Consider the following 14,688-nt stretch of genomic DNA (forward strand, 5'->3'; position numbering starts at 1 on the left):
TTTTACTTCATCAGTTATAATCTCCTTATTTGATATATTAATTACTAATTAATCTAATCATAACTACCAATATTTCAACCTTGTCTTCTGTTATATAACCATTGATAAAATATATTCCATGTTTTATAATATTTAGACTCTCCTTTGTCTTTTATTTCTAAAATTAAGCTATCTGATTCTGCACATGCCATAATTTTTCTTATTCTTTCTATTTCTGGAGGTATGATTTCATTTTTCCAGTATTGTGCATATATTATTCTACCCACTGTCAACACTCATACGCTATTAGATAACATTATTTCCTTCTTAAATTTTTCTGATATTATTCCTAGAAGAAAAAAAATTCCAGCTTAAATGGAATACACTCTCCCACCATTTTAAGGCTGAAGACAGTCACATTCCAGAGAAAACCACGGAATCCTAGAGCTACTTGGCCTTAGGGACGACTGTGGCTGAGGTCCTGTACACATTTTCCAGACTGTCATGCCCCGGGTGGAGACTGACTCTGTGGGAGAGGAGGAACAGCCGACAGGGAGTGGAGGTGTGGCTCCGGAGGTTGTGGAGGAGGCTGGGGAAGGGCAGAGGCCGACTGGGCAGTCAGAGGAGGACCCAGGCCCATCCCCTCTCTATCCTAGGGCACACAGGGAAGAGAGGGCCTTGATTCTCTTCATGGGCTGCAGCTGTGACAACTGGATAAGAGGATGGACCTGCGTACTGGCGAGTGCTGGAAACAAAGCATGGAAATATCTCTAGTTTATGGTTCCTCTCTGAGTTTGGCGTCCTTCCCAGTGTGTGTTATCTATGGACATCCTTCAGCCCTTTTCTTGCCTGGTTTGTTTTCCTTTTCCCTTCTTTGTGTAACTGTTTGTGTGGGAGTTTTTTGTCTTCCGTCAAGGATATTTGGAAGCAAAGTGAAGGACTAAAAGAGGCTTCACTGTTTTTTTTTTTTGTGACTGTGTTCGTTCTGTACCCCACCCTGGGTCATCACACAGCCTCTCTTAGCAAGGTGGGAATTTGACATGACAGGACCTCAAAAGGAGCAATCAAAACATTCCATCACCAGGCACCCTCAATTCAAAGTGACCCCTTGTCTACATCAGCCAGTGGCTGACAGCTCCACACCAGTCCAAAACACACTTGCGAGGGGGTTATTTTTCCATTACTTTTACAGACGGCTTTATAAATTGCCATTTGACCACTCTTTGACAGTACAGCCCGAGCTCTCAAATATTTTATTTCTTTCTTTTTTAAAAAGAGACAATGATTGGCAGGCACTGGGGGGAAGGGGGGCGAGTTGAGAGGTTTGGGAGAGAAAAACTTTGGACAGAGACGTCAAACTTTTTTTTTTTGGAAGGTAAAAGATGCTCTCTTCGGTCTGGGCCAATTTTTAGTGACTGCATCCATGCAATTTTCTTGGCAGGGTTGGAGAAGGAGGTTGCCATCACCACCTCCTGGGGATGTTCGTTTATTTATTTATTTATTTAACTATCCTGGTCTGGTCCTTGGCTCTGGAATTCCCAAGTGCTGCCCATCCAAGTCGAAACCCTTCCCAACCGTTCTTAGCTTCTCACAAAGGCCAAAGTCAACAAGGTGGTGCTAAATAATGAGACGCTGAGCTCTTTAGGAACATTAAAGACGGATGCTTGGGGCTTTGGCTGGAAGGAGACAACAGAAACAAACGAACAAATAAACAAAAGGAACAAAAATGTGTCTCACAGGTTAGATTCTCCTCCTCCTCCTCTCATCAATTAGTTTTATAAAGCTGCCAAATCGAAAGACGTGAGATGGTGCACAGGACTGAAATCTCAGAAGAATAAGCAAGGAAATGCAGAAATGTTAGCAGATTGGGGAAATATGCAAACAAGAGAATGCCAACCAACCTTACTAAGGGGTTGTTAGCAGAGGTGGTATTCAGCCGGTTCTGACCGGTTCTGCAGAACCAGTAGTGGAAATTTTGAGTAGTTCAGAGAACTTGCAAATCCCACCTCTTGATTAGCCCAGCCCCATCTGTTCTCTGCCTCCTGAGTCCCAGCTGATTGGTTGTCCTATACAGGAAAACAGGGCTGAAAAGCAGATTAGTGGGGTAGGGAGGGAATGGGATTTTGCAGTATCCTTCCCCCGGGAGTGGAGTGGGAATGGAGCAAAGATGGTATTCAGCAGGTTCTGACCAGTTCTGGAGAACCGGTAGCAGAAATTTTGAGTGGTTCGGAGAACCAGCAAATACCACCTCTGGCTGGAGATGTTACACTATCCTTCCCCTGCCATGCCCACCAAGCCATGACCATAGAACCAGTAGTAAAAAGAAAAATTGAATCCCACCACTGGTTGTTAGTTGAACAAAGTAAACCATCTGTCATGGTTTACTGTCAGCGAGTAAATCATAATAGATCATTTAGTATGTGAACCCAGCCTGTTTGGTCTTACTCAACATTCCATAATAAGCATATGAAAAATGGTTGCAGCAGTTGGGTCAGTCTAGTCTAGTGAAAAGAAGGACCAGGGGTGACATGAGAGCAGCCTATCAATAGCTCAGGGGCTGCCCCAAAGAAGAGGGAGTCAAGCTATTCTCCAAAGCATCTGAGGGAAGGACAGGAAACAATGGATGGAAACCAATCAAGGAGAGAAGCAACCTAGAACTAAGGAGAAATTTCCTAAGGGTGAGAACAATCAACTAGAGTAGAGTAGAGTAGAGTAGAGTAGAGTAAAGTAGAGTAGAGTAGAGTAAAGTAGAGTAGAGTAGAGTAGAGTAGAGTAGGATAGAATAGAATAGAATAGAATAGAATAGAATAGAATAGAATAGAATAGAATAGAACAGAACAGAATTCTTTATTGGCCAAGTGTGATTGGACACACAAGGAATTTGTCTTTGGTGCAAATGCTCTCAGGGTACCTAAAAGAAAAGATTCATTTGTCAAGAGTCAAGAATCAAGAATCATCAAGAGTCAAGAAACTATTGGAATGGCTTGCCTTCAGAAGTGGTGGGTGCTTCCAAAGATAGCTGGATTCATTTAATGACTGCATGATTCGATTCACTTAACAACTGCAGTGATTAGCTTAACAGCCATGGCTAAAAGGTCATAAAATCAAGCAGGACTCATTTAAACACCTTGCTTAACAACCGAAACTCAACTCCCAATTGTAGTCGTTGAGTTGAGGATTACCTGTACTAGTGATGGAATGGCCCTGGGTGTCTCTATTAGTCTATTACAGCAACAAAGATGATTAGGGGACTGGAGGCTAAAACGTATGAGTAACGGGGTTGCAGGAATTGGGTGTGTCTAGTCTGATGAAAAGAAGGAGTAGGGGAGACATGAGAGCGGTCTTCCAATATCTCAGGGGCTGCCCCAAAGAAGAGGGAGCCAAGCTATTCTCCAAAGCCCCCGAAGGCAGGACAAGAAGCAACGGATGGAAACTAATCAAGGAGAGAAGCAACTTTGAACTAAGGAGACATTTCCTGACTGTGAGAACAATTAATCAGTGGAACAATTTGCCTCCAGAAGCTGCGAATGCACCAACACTGGAAGATTTTAAGAAGAGATTGGACAACAAATTGTCTGAAGTGGTGTAGGGTGTCCTGCCTAGGCAGGGGGTTGGACTAGAAGACCTCCAAGGTCCCTTCCAACTCTGTTATTCTAAATTCTAAAGAGGCCAAGGAGGCTCCTTGTGAAAGCCATGCAGGAATGACCAAATAAATAGACTAAAGGGACACAGAGTTAACTGAAGAGGCTTGTTTGCATCGCCTTAATTCGAGACCCCTCTCCTCCCCGGCACTCACACCCTGGCTGTTTAACTTGGCGCTGGGCACCTGGATAATTTGTTTCCATTGCAACCAAGTCCTAATTAACTGAAATAAACTTTTTACACTAAGTGTGTTTGTTTAATAAACCGGCCCTTTCAGAGCTTCACCGAGAGCCGACTGATGACCGGAGGGGGAGTGGAAAGTCCCCGAGTACTTTGGGACATTAAAGCTACACTGTCTAAGCAGGCGAGACTTGCAAAAGCCTTCTCTGTCTTTGCAAAATCCAAGCGACGCATCAGATGTTTGGCTGATGGGGACCCGGATTTCAGCTTCTGGACTTCACAATTTATGTCCAATGTCTTCTCCTCCCGTCAGCTCTCAAGTAACCTTAAGACCTTTGGGATTTTATCAGTAGTCCTCGACTTACAAGAGTTCCTTTAGTGACCGTTCTCAAGTTAAAGCGGCACTGGAAAAAGTGACTTATGATAATTTCAGGTTTATAAACATTCATATACATTATACACGGGTCATAAACATTCGTATTTACGGACCTCCACTTCTTAAAAATAAATTCTACCGCTTCCTTCTGGATCACATTTCTTGCAACAACAAAGGAGAAGAACCAAGATCAGCCACTCTGCTTAAGCTCATCAAATTTGATTTTATGACCTTGAGAGGTCTATATTTTGAAGAGAAATGGAAACTACTTATGAAATTGGTTTTAATAGGAGCCAATTGGCTGTTGTGGTGCAGGTGCTGGCGGGAGTTCTAGTGCCACCTTAGATATGAAAGCCAGATGGTGACTTTGGCCCAATCACTGGAAGGTGCTGAGTTCCAATTCCACCTTAGGCATGAAAGGCAACTGAGTGACTTTGGGCCAATCATCAGGAGGCGGTGAGTTCTAGCCCTTCCTTCCCCTAGCTGGCTGGGGAATTTGGGGCCAATCACTCCTTCTCAGCCCAACCCACCTTACTGGACTGTTGTAACGAAAATAGGAGGAAGAGGAAGTAATAGCACTTTGACTTATAAAGTAATAATGGTCAGATAAAAATAATAAGCATAGGAAAACGAGATTCTCTTTCCCCTTGTTTTACAGTACAGTAAAGCTGGTGAGAGGACCTTACCATAAGAATCTGTTTCTCATCCACACCTGTAAGCCATAACAGGTGAAGTAGGCCAACTGAAAAAAAAAAGGTTGTCAAATCAAATAGGAATTGTCCACCGTGTTGGTCTAACATACGGCCTCCCTAGTTGCAAAAAAACAGTTTAAATGGCACTTGTTGAAAGAGTCAGATTGCAAATGAACAAGAGGGCAGCAAGAATGTTACTGGGAAACCAAAGACATTTAGCAATATATTAGTTCCCAGAAAGGTCAGAGAAGCCAATAAAACAGCAAACAGAACAAATGCACCTCACAAGCTACAGGGCTGCGCAGAAAAGATGGAAGGAGATGGGGGAAAAAAAATCACACTCACAATAAAGCATTCGGACTGCAAAAGAAAAGTTTCAAATGGATCAATAGCAAAGGGTTCAGAGACGTGGACAAGCTGCAGATAGTCCTTGACTTATGACCACAATTGAAAGCAGAATTTCCATTGCTAAGCAGACAGTACTTTCTGGGACTCGTGCCCAAGGGTCTTGTGATGACATTTGTTCTGTTTGGAGTAATCCTTGAAGCTCTGTGTGGACTTTGTACTTCGGTTGGTTTTTTTTTATAGTTCATTTGCCACTCTAGTGTTGGCAGCAATTCAAAGGAGATAAAGGTGGGTGCTTATCTCGAGGGACTGTTTGAGATTCATTACTGGCTGGGAAGGAAAATAATTCCCAGCGTTGAAATAAAACAAGAGTTGTTTTAACTAAGTATGTGCTTAATTACGGTCTCAGAAGCCTTTCAATTCACTTAATGGTAGCCTCAGATTTTGCAGGCCATATCTGGTAGCTCAACCAAATACATTGCAACCGCTGAGAGAAGACCAAGCAAGACTCTTTCAGATGTGTCAGTGGGCCAGAGAACCTGAACCATGTGAGAGTTTCATGTCGACGTCTAAGGCTGGGAGGTGATTGCCCCTCGCATAAGGAATAAAGGTTAGGCCAAGATGACAATACCTTTGCAGGAAGCAAAGTAGTTCGATCGGTTCAGAGTCATTCTTGAAGCTCCTTGTACTTTGGTTGGTTTCTTTTCTAGTTCATTTGATACTTCTGTTTTTGTCAGCACTTCACGGAACTTAAAGGTGGGTGCTTATCTCGGGGGACTGTTTGAGATTAATTCCGGCTGGGAATAAAAACAATTCCCAGCATTGCAATAAATAAGTCTTGTTTTTAAAATAAGTGTGTGCGTAATTACGGTTTAGGAAGCCTGGGTCAGAACAGAGGATGATAATGACAATGAAGAAGTATGGACAACAATGATATTATCCAGGATCTTTCCTTTTAAAAAAGAGTTCTTAAGTTCAATGTCTACGGGGTCTCTGAAATCTCAGCACGACGAGTTTTTAAACTGGGTTGAAACCAAACATCACAGAAAAAGCCATGTCTGTTCCAAAGTGAAAGAATGACTTGCGTTTCTATAGCAACCCCAGTGGTTTTTTTTTTTTAAAAAATCCATCTCTCTAAAAGCGGTAGAAAAATAACGGGAACGGGAAACCTTTGGTGGCCTCCACTAAAGTCAGGATGGTAGATGGGACACACCCTTTGACTACACTTGTGCCAAGAGGAGAGGGGCTTTTTGGCCAGGATTCCTTCGACGTTTGGCAGCTTCTGCCGAAGCTCTCGTGAAACCATAACCATGGCTTCGATAGGTAACAGATACCAGAATAACGAAGTTGGAAGGGACCTTGCAGGTCATCGAGTCCAACCCCCTGCTCAAGCAGGAGACCCAAGACCATTTCTGAGAAACCCTCCCTTCTATCTGAAATTTGTCTGAAATGCTATAGGGTTTCCTGACTAAGCAGGGGGTTAGACTAGAAGACCTCCAAGGTCCCTTCCAACTCTCCTCTTCTCTTCATCCCATATCCTATTCTAGTCTATTCTATTTTCTATTCTGTTCTATTTTATTCCATTCTATTCTATTCTTCATTCCAATATTCTATTCTATTCTATTCTATTCTATTCTATTCTATTCTATTCTATTCTATTCTATTCTATTCTATTCTACTCTTTCCTTATTCTATTCTATTCTATTCTATTCTGTTCTGTTCTGTTCTGTTCTGTTCTGTTCTATTCTATTCTATTCTATTTTCTATTCTGTTTTCTATTCTATTCTATTCTATTCTGTTCTGTTCTGTTCTGTTCTATTCTATTCTATTTTCTATTCTATTCTATTCTATTCATCCAAGGCACAGTTGCTGCCATTTTAACCCGAGGTTCCTCATTATGTTTGCAACTGACATTTTCCTCGTTAAGACAAGCCAAGGCATTGTTCAATTCAAACACACAACCCTGCCTTCCTCAGGCCGTCACCAAATCAGCGGCGTGCAAACAAAATGAAATAAATCTCTCTCGGTTCTCCCCAACTCGGTTGCCTGGTTCAAACCCGAATGGTTGACCACTAGTTGACCCCTCCTCCGTTAAGCAGCGGAGAGTTGAGGACCCCTAAAGGTTAAGCACTGGGTTGTCACCGCACCCCATTTCTCCCCTGCTCTGATCGTGTCGCTCATCAGATGCAGGAGATGGGAGCCCAGAGTGCCGATCCTTTGAATTGCTGATTTGAGTGACACCCTGTTATGTGTTCCTCTGGGGGAGGGGGAGAGAGAGAGAGAGAGAAGGTGATAGAAACTGCCAGCTGTCATTCCAGAGAGTTATGGCTTGGTAAGGAGGGGAGAAAAAAATCAGCCTGGAAGGGAAAGCATAGCTGCGTATTTAATTGGATGCTTCCCACCTACTAAAAGATGGAGAGCGACAAACGATTTGGCTTTTGCCAGAGAGAAGGTATACACAGGTGGTGCTTGATTTATGACTGTGACGGAGCCCCAGTCTTCTGTTGCTAAGCGAGACCGCTGTGAAATGAGATTCGCTCCCATTTTATGACCTTTTGCTAAATGAACCCCAGCAGTTGGGAAGTCAGTTAACACAGTTGTCATGCCCCTGTCAGAGTCTGAATTCGAGGAGGAAGCTGGACAGCTGACAGGGAGCGGGAGTGTGGCTGCGTTGGCTGTGGATGAAACTGGGGAAGGGCAAAGTCCAGCTGGGCAGAGCAGGGGAGAGGTAGAAGCAAGGGAGAGGGAGTTCAGAGGAAGAACCAGGCCCACCCCCTCTTCATCCTAGGGCACGCAGGGAGGAATGGAGAAGAGAGCAACATGGGTTACTGGCTTACGGGAAAGGAAAGGGCCCTGATTCCCTTCATTAGTCACAGCTGGGAAGACAGTTGATAAGAAAGGCAGGCTGCGTGCAGCAAGCTGCTGGGAGCAAATGTGACTTTATCCTGTGTTGTCGTGGTGTATCTGTGTTCCTAGCGTTTTCCCAACTGTGTGAGTTTTGCCGTGCCTTCAAGTCTGAAATTCTTGCTCCTGCCCTGTCGAACTAATTACTTCAGTTTGGTTTGTTTGGACTTTAAGTTACAGTTTGTGTTGCTCATTTTTGGACTTAATTTTTTGCAGTCAAAGGCTGTTCCTTGGAGAGTTTTTCTCCAGCCAGAAGGTAACCTGGACATTTGGGGCAAAGTTGGAGATAATAAAGGGACTGTTATTGCTTATTTGACTGTGTTGCCTTTGTGCCATGCCCCAGGTCATCAAAGCGGTTGTGAAGTGACTCTGGCTTCCCCGCATGGATTTTGCTTGTCTGAAGGTCACTGTCAGCTGGTGCTCCATTCAAAATCCAAGAAAGAAATACTTAGACTCTTTTAATCAGAGAAAAGATATCTTTTACTGGAAATCAAGTGGCAGCAACAAAAGAATTCTAAATCTGAGAAAATGGGCGCATACGTCACATATACAAAGTAATGGCAACATTCCTACCCCAATAGTTCAATTGGCTCATCCAATTAAAAGTTGTGTATATCATCATGTGAGCATCTCCAGGTGGTGATGAGGCTTCTGTCCGTTGAACTTGACATAGTTTGATAAAGGGTTGCAGCTGCGCATAGCATAGAAACCTAAGCAAGAATGTACCCCCCTCCCCAGCTTATACAGTTCTGGTTTGTAACACCTCCAGTTCACTTCCCATAACCATTTCCCCCTTCTTTCCCCGTTACTTATGACAGCCAAAAGATGCAGAGCAAAGGGAGAAAATCTTGAAGGAAAAATCTTGAAGGCTGACAGTCACAAAAGGGAAACACGCGACACTGGGGCGCTGCAACCATCATAAGTTATAAGCATAAATGTGTGACCCTAGGGATGCTGCAGTGGTAGTTAAGTATGAAAAATGGTCATAAGTTCTCTTGGTCAGTGCCATTGTAATTTGGACAGTCACTAAACAAACGGCTGTAAGTTGAAGGACTATGTGTATTGTATTTTTCAGGCTAAGAGAGAAAGGCTGACTCTGTAAACTGCTTAGAGAGGGCTGGAAAGCACTGTGAAGCGGTATATAAGTCTAAGGGCTATTGCTATTGCTCTTCCTTTTCTCCCTCCCTCCCTCCCTCCCTCCCTCCCTCCCTCCCTCCCTCCCTTCCTTCCTTCCTTGGTGCACAGTGGGTAGGATGCTAAGTCTGCTCACTGCCAGGAGTTTGATCCTAACCAGCTCAAGGTTCGCTCAGCCTTCCCTCCTTCCAAAGGGGGTAAAAGGAGGAGCCAGATTGTTGGGGACAAAAGGCTGACTCTATAAGTTTAGTTTACTTTTTTTTAATTGTCATTGCACCTCGTACAACAAAATCAAACACCATCTTCAGTGCACCATGACCAACTCCCTTAACAACTGTCTTGTTTGCAACAGGATGCTGGCCCCAATTATGTTTGTAAGGACTACCTATAAGAGGTTAATGTATGGTAGATCCATTTGTACTGAAGTAATTCTTTCATGCCACTTTCTCTTTTTTCCTTCTTTTTCCTTCTCTTTCCACTCCCGAGTTTGCTTTTTTCTTTAACCCTCCCTTTTCCCCTAACCCCTCCATTTTTGTCTCTTTTGAATTTTTACCCTCTTTGTTGAAACTTAATTTTTAAAAAAAGAATTTTTGGAAATTCAAAAGCTAACCGCTCTTTTGTAATAAGCCTGCAATTTTCCTGCTCCTTCCTGGCATAGTTTGAGCCTGACAAATTCTTTATACCTTCTCTTTGGCGTTCTGTGCTTCAACAGGAAATCGAACCATCGGTGTATTTTTTGAAAAAAATCCATCAACTTTCAACAACCCACTGTTTAATTTGGAGAAACCCAGAATGGGAGGAGACTGGCCAATCTGGTTTTGAACCAGACGAGTGACAGTAATATTTCTAGGCGCCAATAACAGGACATTGTATGCTAAAGTTGACCACTGCTTCGGTTGGTCACTTCTAGAGACAGGATGACTACATATAGTCTTAAAAATAAAGATGAAAAAGTACAGTTCATGAGTGAAATTCATATAACAAATACAGAACTGTTATTTGTATGGCCAGCAATTCCAATGAACAAGGAAAGCTCATTAGATCCAGGAGAGGAGAACGCTAGCTTGATCATATGCACCCAGGCATTTTATTTGCAAAGGCAACGTAGGGCATATTCCCAAGGCAAAGACTGAACAAAATTCAAACATTTGATTAATGACCAAGTTTGACTAATGGTGTCATTCCTCCAACAGTCCAATAAGATGGATTATGCAATTCAGATTTATGCAATCAATCAATCAACCCAACCCAACCCAATCCAATCCAGTTTACCCAACACAACACAACCCAAGTCAGCCCAAACCAAGTGAGCCCCACCCAATATAACCCAATCCAACCCAATGCAACTCAATCCAATCCAACCTAACCCAATCCAACCCAGCCTAACATAACACATCACAACTCAAGTCAGAAGAACCCAACCCAGCCCAATCCAATGCAACCTAACCCAACCCAATCCAATGCAACCCAATCCAATTTAAGTCAGCTCAACTCAACTCAACTCAACCTCATCCAATCCAAGCCAATGCAACGCAATCCAACAACACAACCTAATCTGCATGTCCATCATGGACCAGCAAAAGCAATTTGGATCAATTTTCACCCAAAATTGTGCTGGGTGGCGGTGTGGAGGAAAGCATAAAGGACACCAAAGAGAAAAATGTGTTTGCCACCTACCATGCTGTGAGGAGTTATTCTATAAATAGCCACCACAAGCGGAAAAGACTTTTGTTACGCAAGAGTTAAAACTGCTCCGAGAAGTGCTTCCTTAATTTATAGCAATCGCGTTAAACATGGGCTGCGCACCTTTGCAACTTCGATCTGGCAAAAATGCCAGACTAACTAATCTACTCCACATTACTCCAGGGAACCTTCTGAAGGATCTCTGGCTACTAAAGGTCCTAATGGAGAGAGCAGATTTCCCATGACAGCTTTCGCTCCCTCTGCCCAACCGGCAATTACAAAATGCCCTGAAGCAAAGAGAATTTTAAATCATCTAAATTGTGATTTAGCCTCTGCAATTGACGCACATAGCATTTTGGGATATACTGATGGGAGTAGTTAATAAGTCACACAGGCCCAGTTCTGTCTACATATGTTCAGTATAGGTAGCTTATCACTTCCTTTTAAACTAATGACAAACTCGAGACATTACAGGAGTCTTAACTTGGGTTTCCTTGTCTCAATTTAAAACCTTCTGAAATCAATCTGCAATCACTTCTAGCAAAGCAAGGCCCTTGGACAAAGTTAGGTAGAAATGCCATGTTTTACACAATGCTCTACCTCTGAACTACAGGTAGTCCTCAACATAAGGCCACAATTGAGCCCCAAATCCTTGTCACTAATTGGGGCATTTTGTAAGGTCGCAAAAGAGGAACACATGACCCCAGGACACTGCAGTGGTCATAAATATGAGTCAGTTGGCTAAGCGGCTGAATTTGATTACAGGGCCATGGGGAATGCTGCAATGGTTGCAAGTGTGAGTGCCACTGTAGCTTAGAATTGTCGTTAAATGAAACTGTTTTAAGTTGAGGACTACCTGTATACAGAACCACATGAGGAGCCAAGAAATAAAATTGCATTTGAATATAAAGCCATCATCTGAATATAAAAACCCTTTCAATTCTCCAAAATAAACCCCTTTGTAATTTCAGGCAGCAAGAAAGCAAAGGTTTATCCCCAAGAATAGATAAAATAGATCCATATGATTCAGACAGAATATTTTCTACATCTATTTCCTTGATAAACACACAGGGCTGTTCTTAGATCTGCATTCTAGCACTCTACTGAAATTCGAAGGAAGATAAGAATCACACCAAGGTTTTCCAGATATTCAGGAAATACTTGAAAAGGGTTCGTGTATCCATTTCCCAATTTTGCCAAGCAACACTACTAACAGAAGGATGCAATTTTCCACCTGAAAATACTGTAATGTTAGAGGGAGGCGATCCCGTAGCTTTATATAAATACCAAGAAGATCATCTTACATATCCTTTTCTAGTCAAGAAATAACCTGCATTATATAGAATATATATTTGAAGAATGGAGGTTAGCTGTGAATGAGCTACCAAAGAAGAACTTAGAAGCCATCTTATTAGCCAATCAGAACAACTGTCTTAGGACCTGGCATAGAAAAATCTCTTCGAAATTGCTTTCTGATGGCACATATACAGAAAAAGAAACAGTGAAAGAAACTCGGTAAGTCTTTTTTTCATTGGTGTCCACCAAAACAAAGGAATAAATCTCTACTCAAGGTAGTATCTCTGTGACATCTCACATTTCCACTATCCACATTTGGGGCATCCAAGCTTGGAAACTTTAAGACATGTGAACTTCAATTTCCAGAGTTCCCCAGTCAACATGGAGAATTCTGGGAGTTGAAGTCCACAAGTCTTAAAGTTGCCAAGGTTGGATACTTCTGATCTGCAGTAGGTGACGCTTCAACTGATTGTAAAGCCAATATTGCTTTTTGCCACCACTTTCTTTGCAAGCATTCAACAGCCAAGATCCCATGACCTCCAAAGAGTTAATACAGATGGCTTAAAATCTCCTAGATGACACACATTAATGGATTCGCCTTGTTGAAAATTTGCTGAGAAAAAAAAATGTAAGACTTACTTTGAAGAGTACAAATCCTTCTTGTCAGCTGATCCCAGGCTCTGAAAGAAAGGAAATCATAACATTTAGTCCCATTTTCTCCTTAGGTACATGCAGAAGGTAAAAGAAGCATAAAAATAACAAGCATGACATCATGCACATATAGGTGGCACCAGTAAGACATGAGTTTTCACCTTCGGTTACTTAGTTCCAACCCTTCATATGTCAGAAATAAATGGGAATGGTGGTATTCACCGCAATAGGAAGAAAATGGAACATCTACATCAGGAGTGTCCAACTCTGGCAACTTTAAGACTTGGGGACTTAAACTCCCAGAATTCCCCAGGTAGCATGGTTGGTTGGAGAATTCTGGGCATTGAAATGCCCCAAGTCTTAAAGCTGCCAAGGTTGGAAATCTCTGATTTATATGCTTTAATTATGCATTTTTCAAGTGGCTGATGTCCCAAAACTCCTTCAACTAACCCAATCTCGTGGCAAAAATTCAGAGTATATTAACTACTTGCTAGTCCACAAGAAAATAATGGATGAGTTGTGTTTTGGAAGGACAACTCATGGGAATCTCTCAACCCCATTGGCAGATTGGCATGGACAAATCAGCATGAACTCCAGCAGGGACCTATTGCAAAAAAGAGAAAATGGAAAAAAGGAAGGGATTAAGGAATTAAACGGGGGGAAGGGAAGGATTAAGGAAAGGGAAGGGAAGAGAAGGGAAAGGAAGGGAAGGAGAGGGAAGGGAAGGGGAAGGGAAGGGGAAGAACCTAAGGAAAGAGGGCATTGCTAAATTCATGAGTTGTATCTCAGAAGATTAAATCTCACCCATTTTCCAAATGAAGCAGAAAACAAGAAGGTCACCTCCCAGAGACCAGAAAATAAAATGGAACTAATGAGCTTGATAAAAAGACAATTTCACACACTTTTGTATTTAATCAAGTACAATGTAATGCCTCTTCTTGGAAGTCTGGCTTCTTATAGGTCTCCGTATGTGGATCCAACCAGAAAGAAAATCTACCACTTGGAAAAATCCTTAACTTTAGATTTTCTTAGTTAGGCTCCTATATTACAGTTCTTGCTAGCTAAGCAGAATCCTGTTTTGAGTCTAGAAATTCTGCACCATCATTTCTGCTACAGCTGGATCCATCCTGTGGGAAATGGGACAACATCTGTCTCGCACAATGCATCATCTTTCATAAATTCCACTGCAAATATTTTTCAATGGTTTGGAAGCTGGGAGTTTTCTCCCTTACTCTTTGAAAGCAAAAGGGGATACTGGATCCCGAATCTCTACTTAAATTCATGCTTTGTTTTCCACAAGCTTTCTGATTTGTCCATGCCAATCTGCCAATGGGGTTGAGAGATTCCCATGAGCTGTCCTTCCAAAACACAACTCATCCATCATCTCTCGTTTTGTTAACAGGTGTCCTTATTCCCAAGTAATTTAAGTCTTTGATGGAATCCTAAATGGCCCCGTCAAAAAAGCTAGCATTTGCAAGGCAAAAACAGAAAATCCAGGTTGAATTCCACCCACCCCCCAAAGCCACCAAAATTGTATTTGAAATACAAATTAAATACGTACGTGTTTGCAAAGAACTCAAATTCACTGTGGATCTTTAGGATCAGTTGAAGCAAAGATGTATTTTGTGATCTTACATTTGGGAAGGTTGTAGGGTAATCACTGTAAATTGGCAAATCCGCCAGCATATGAGTAAAAATATACATAGAGGTGTCAATTTTAACAAAACATTGAATTCTGCATCTGGATTCCTAACTTGCTTTAAATCATCGAGCTAAAGTGATGGCTTGAAGCAAGATAGGAATCCA

The 14,688-nt window shown here is 42.2% G+C and overlaps 1 protein-coding gene across 1 annotated transcript in view; it reads right to left on the reverse strand.

Annotated features, from left to right (window-relative positions):
* LOC113438696 (ankyrin repeat and fibronectin type-III domain-containing protein 1-like) overlaps window positions 1–14,688 on the reverse strand; it is a 307,222-nt gene that overhangs the window by 109,942 nt on the left and 182,592 nt on the right. Inside the window, exon 5 of the mRNA XM_087912443.1 lies at window positions 12,871–12,911. Within this exon, the coding sequence (XP_087768569.1) occupies window positions 12,871–12,911 (41 nt within the window). The remainder of the gene's footprint in view (window positions 1–12,870; window positions 12,912–14,688) is intronic.

The sequence above is a fragment of the Pseudonaja textilis genome, chromosome 14 (genome assembly GCF_049901715.1).
Source record: "Pseudonaja textilis isolate UNSWEBS1 chromosome 14, rPseTex1.2, whole genome shotgun sequence".
Taxonomy (NCBI): Eukaryota; Metazoa; Chordata; class Lepidosauria; order Squamata; family Elapidae; genus Pseudonaja; species Pseudonaja textilis.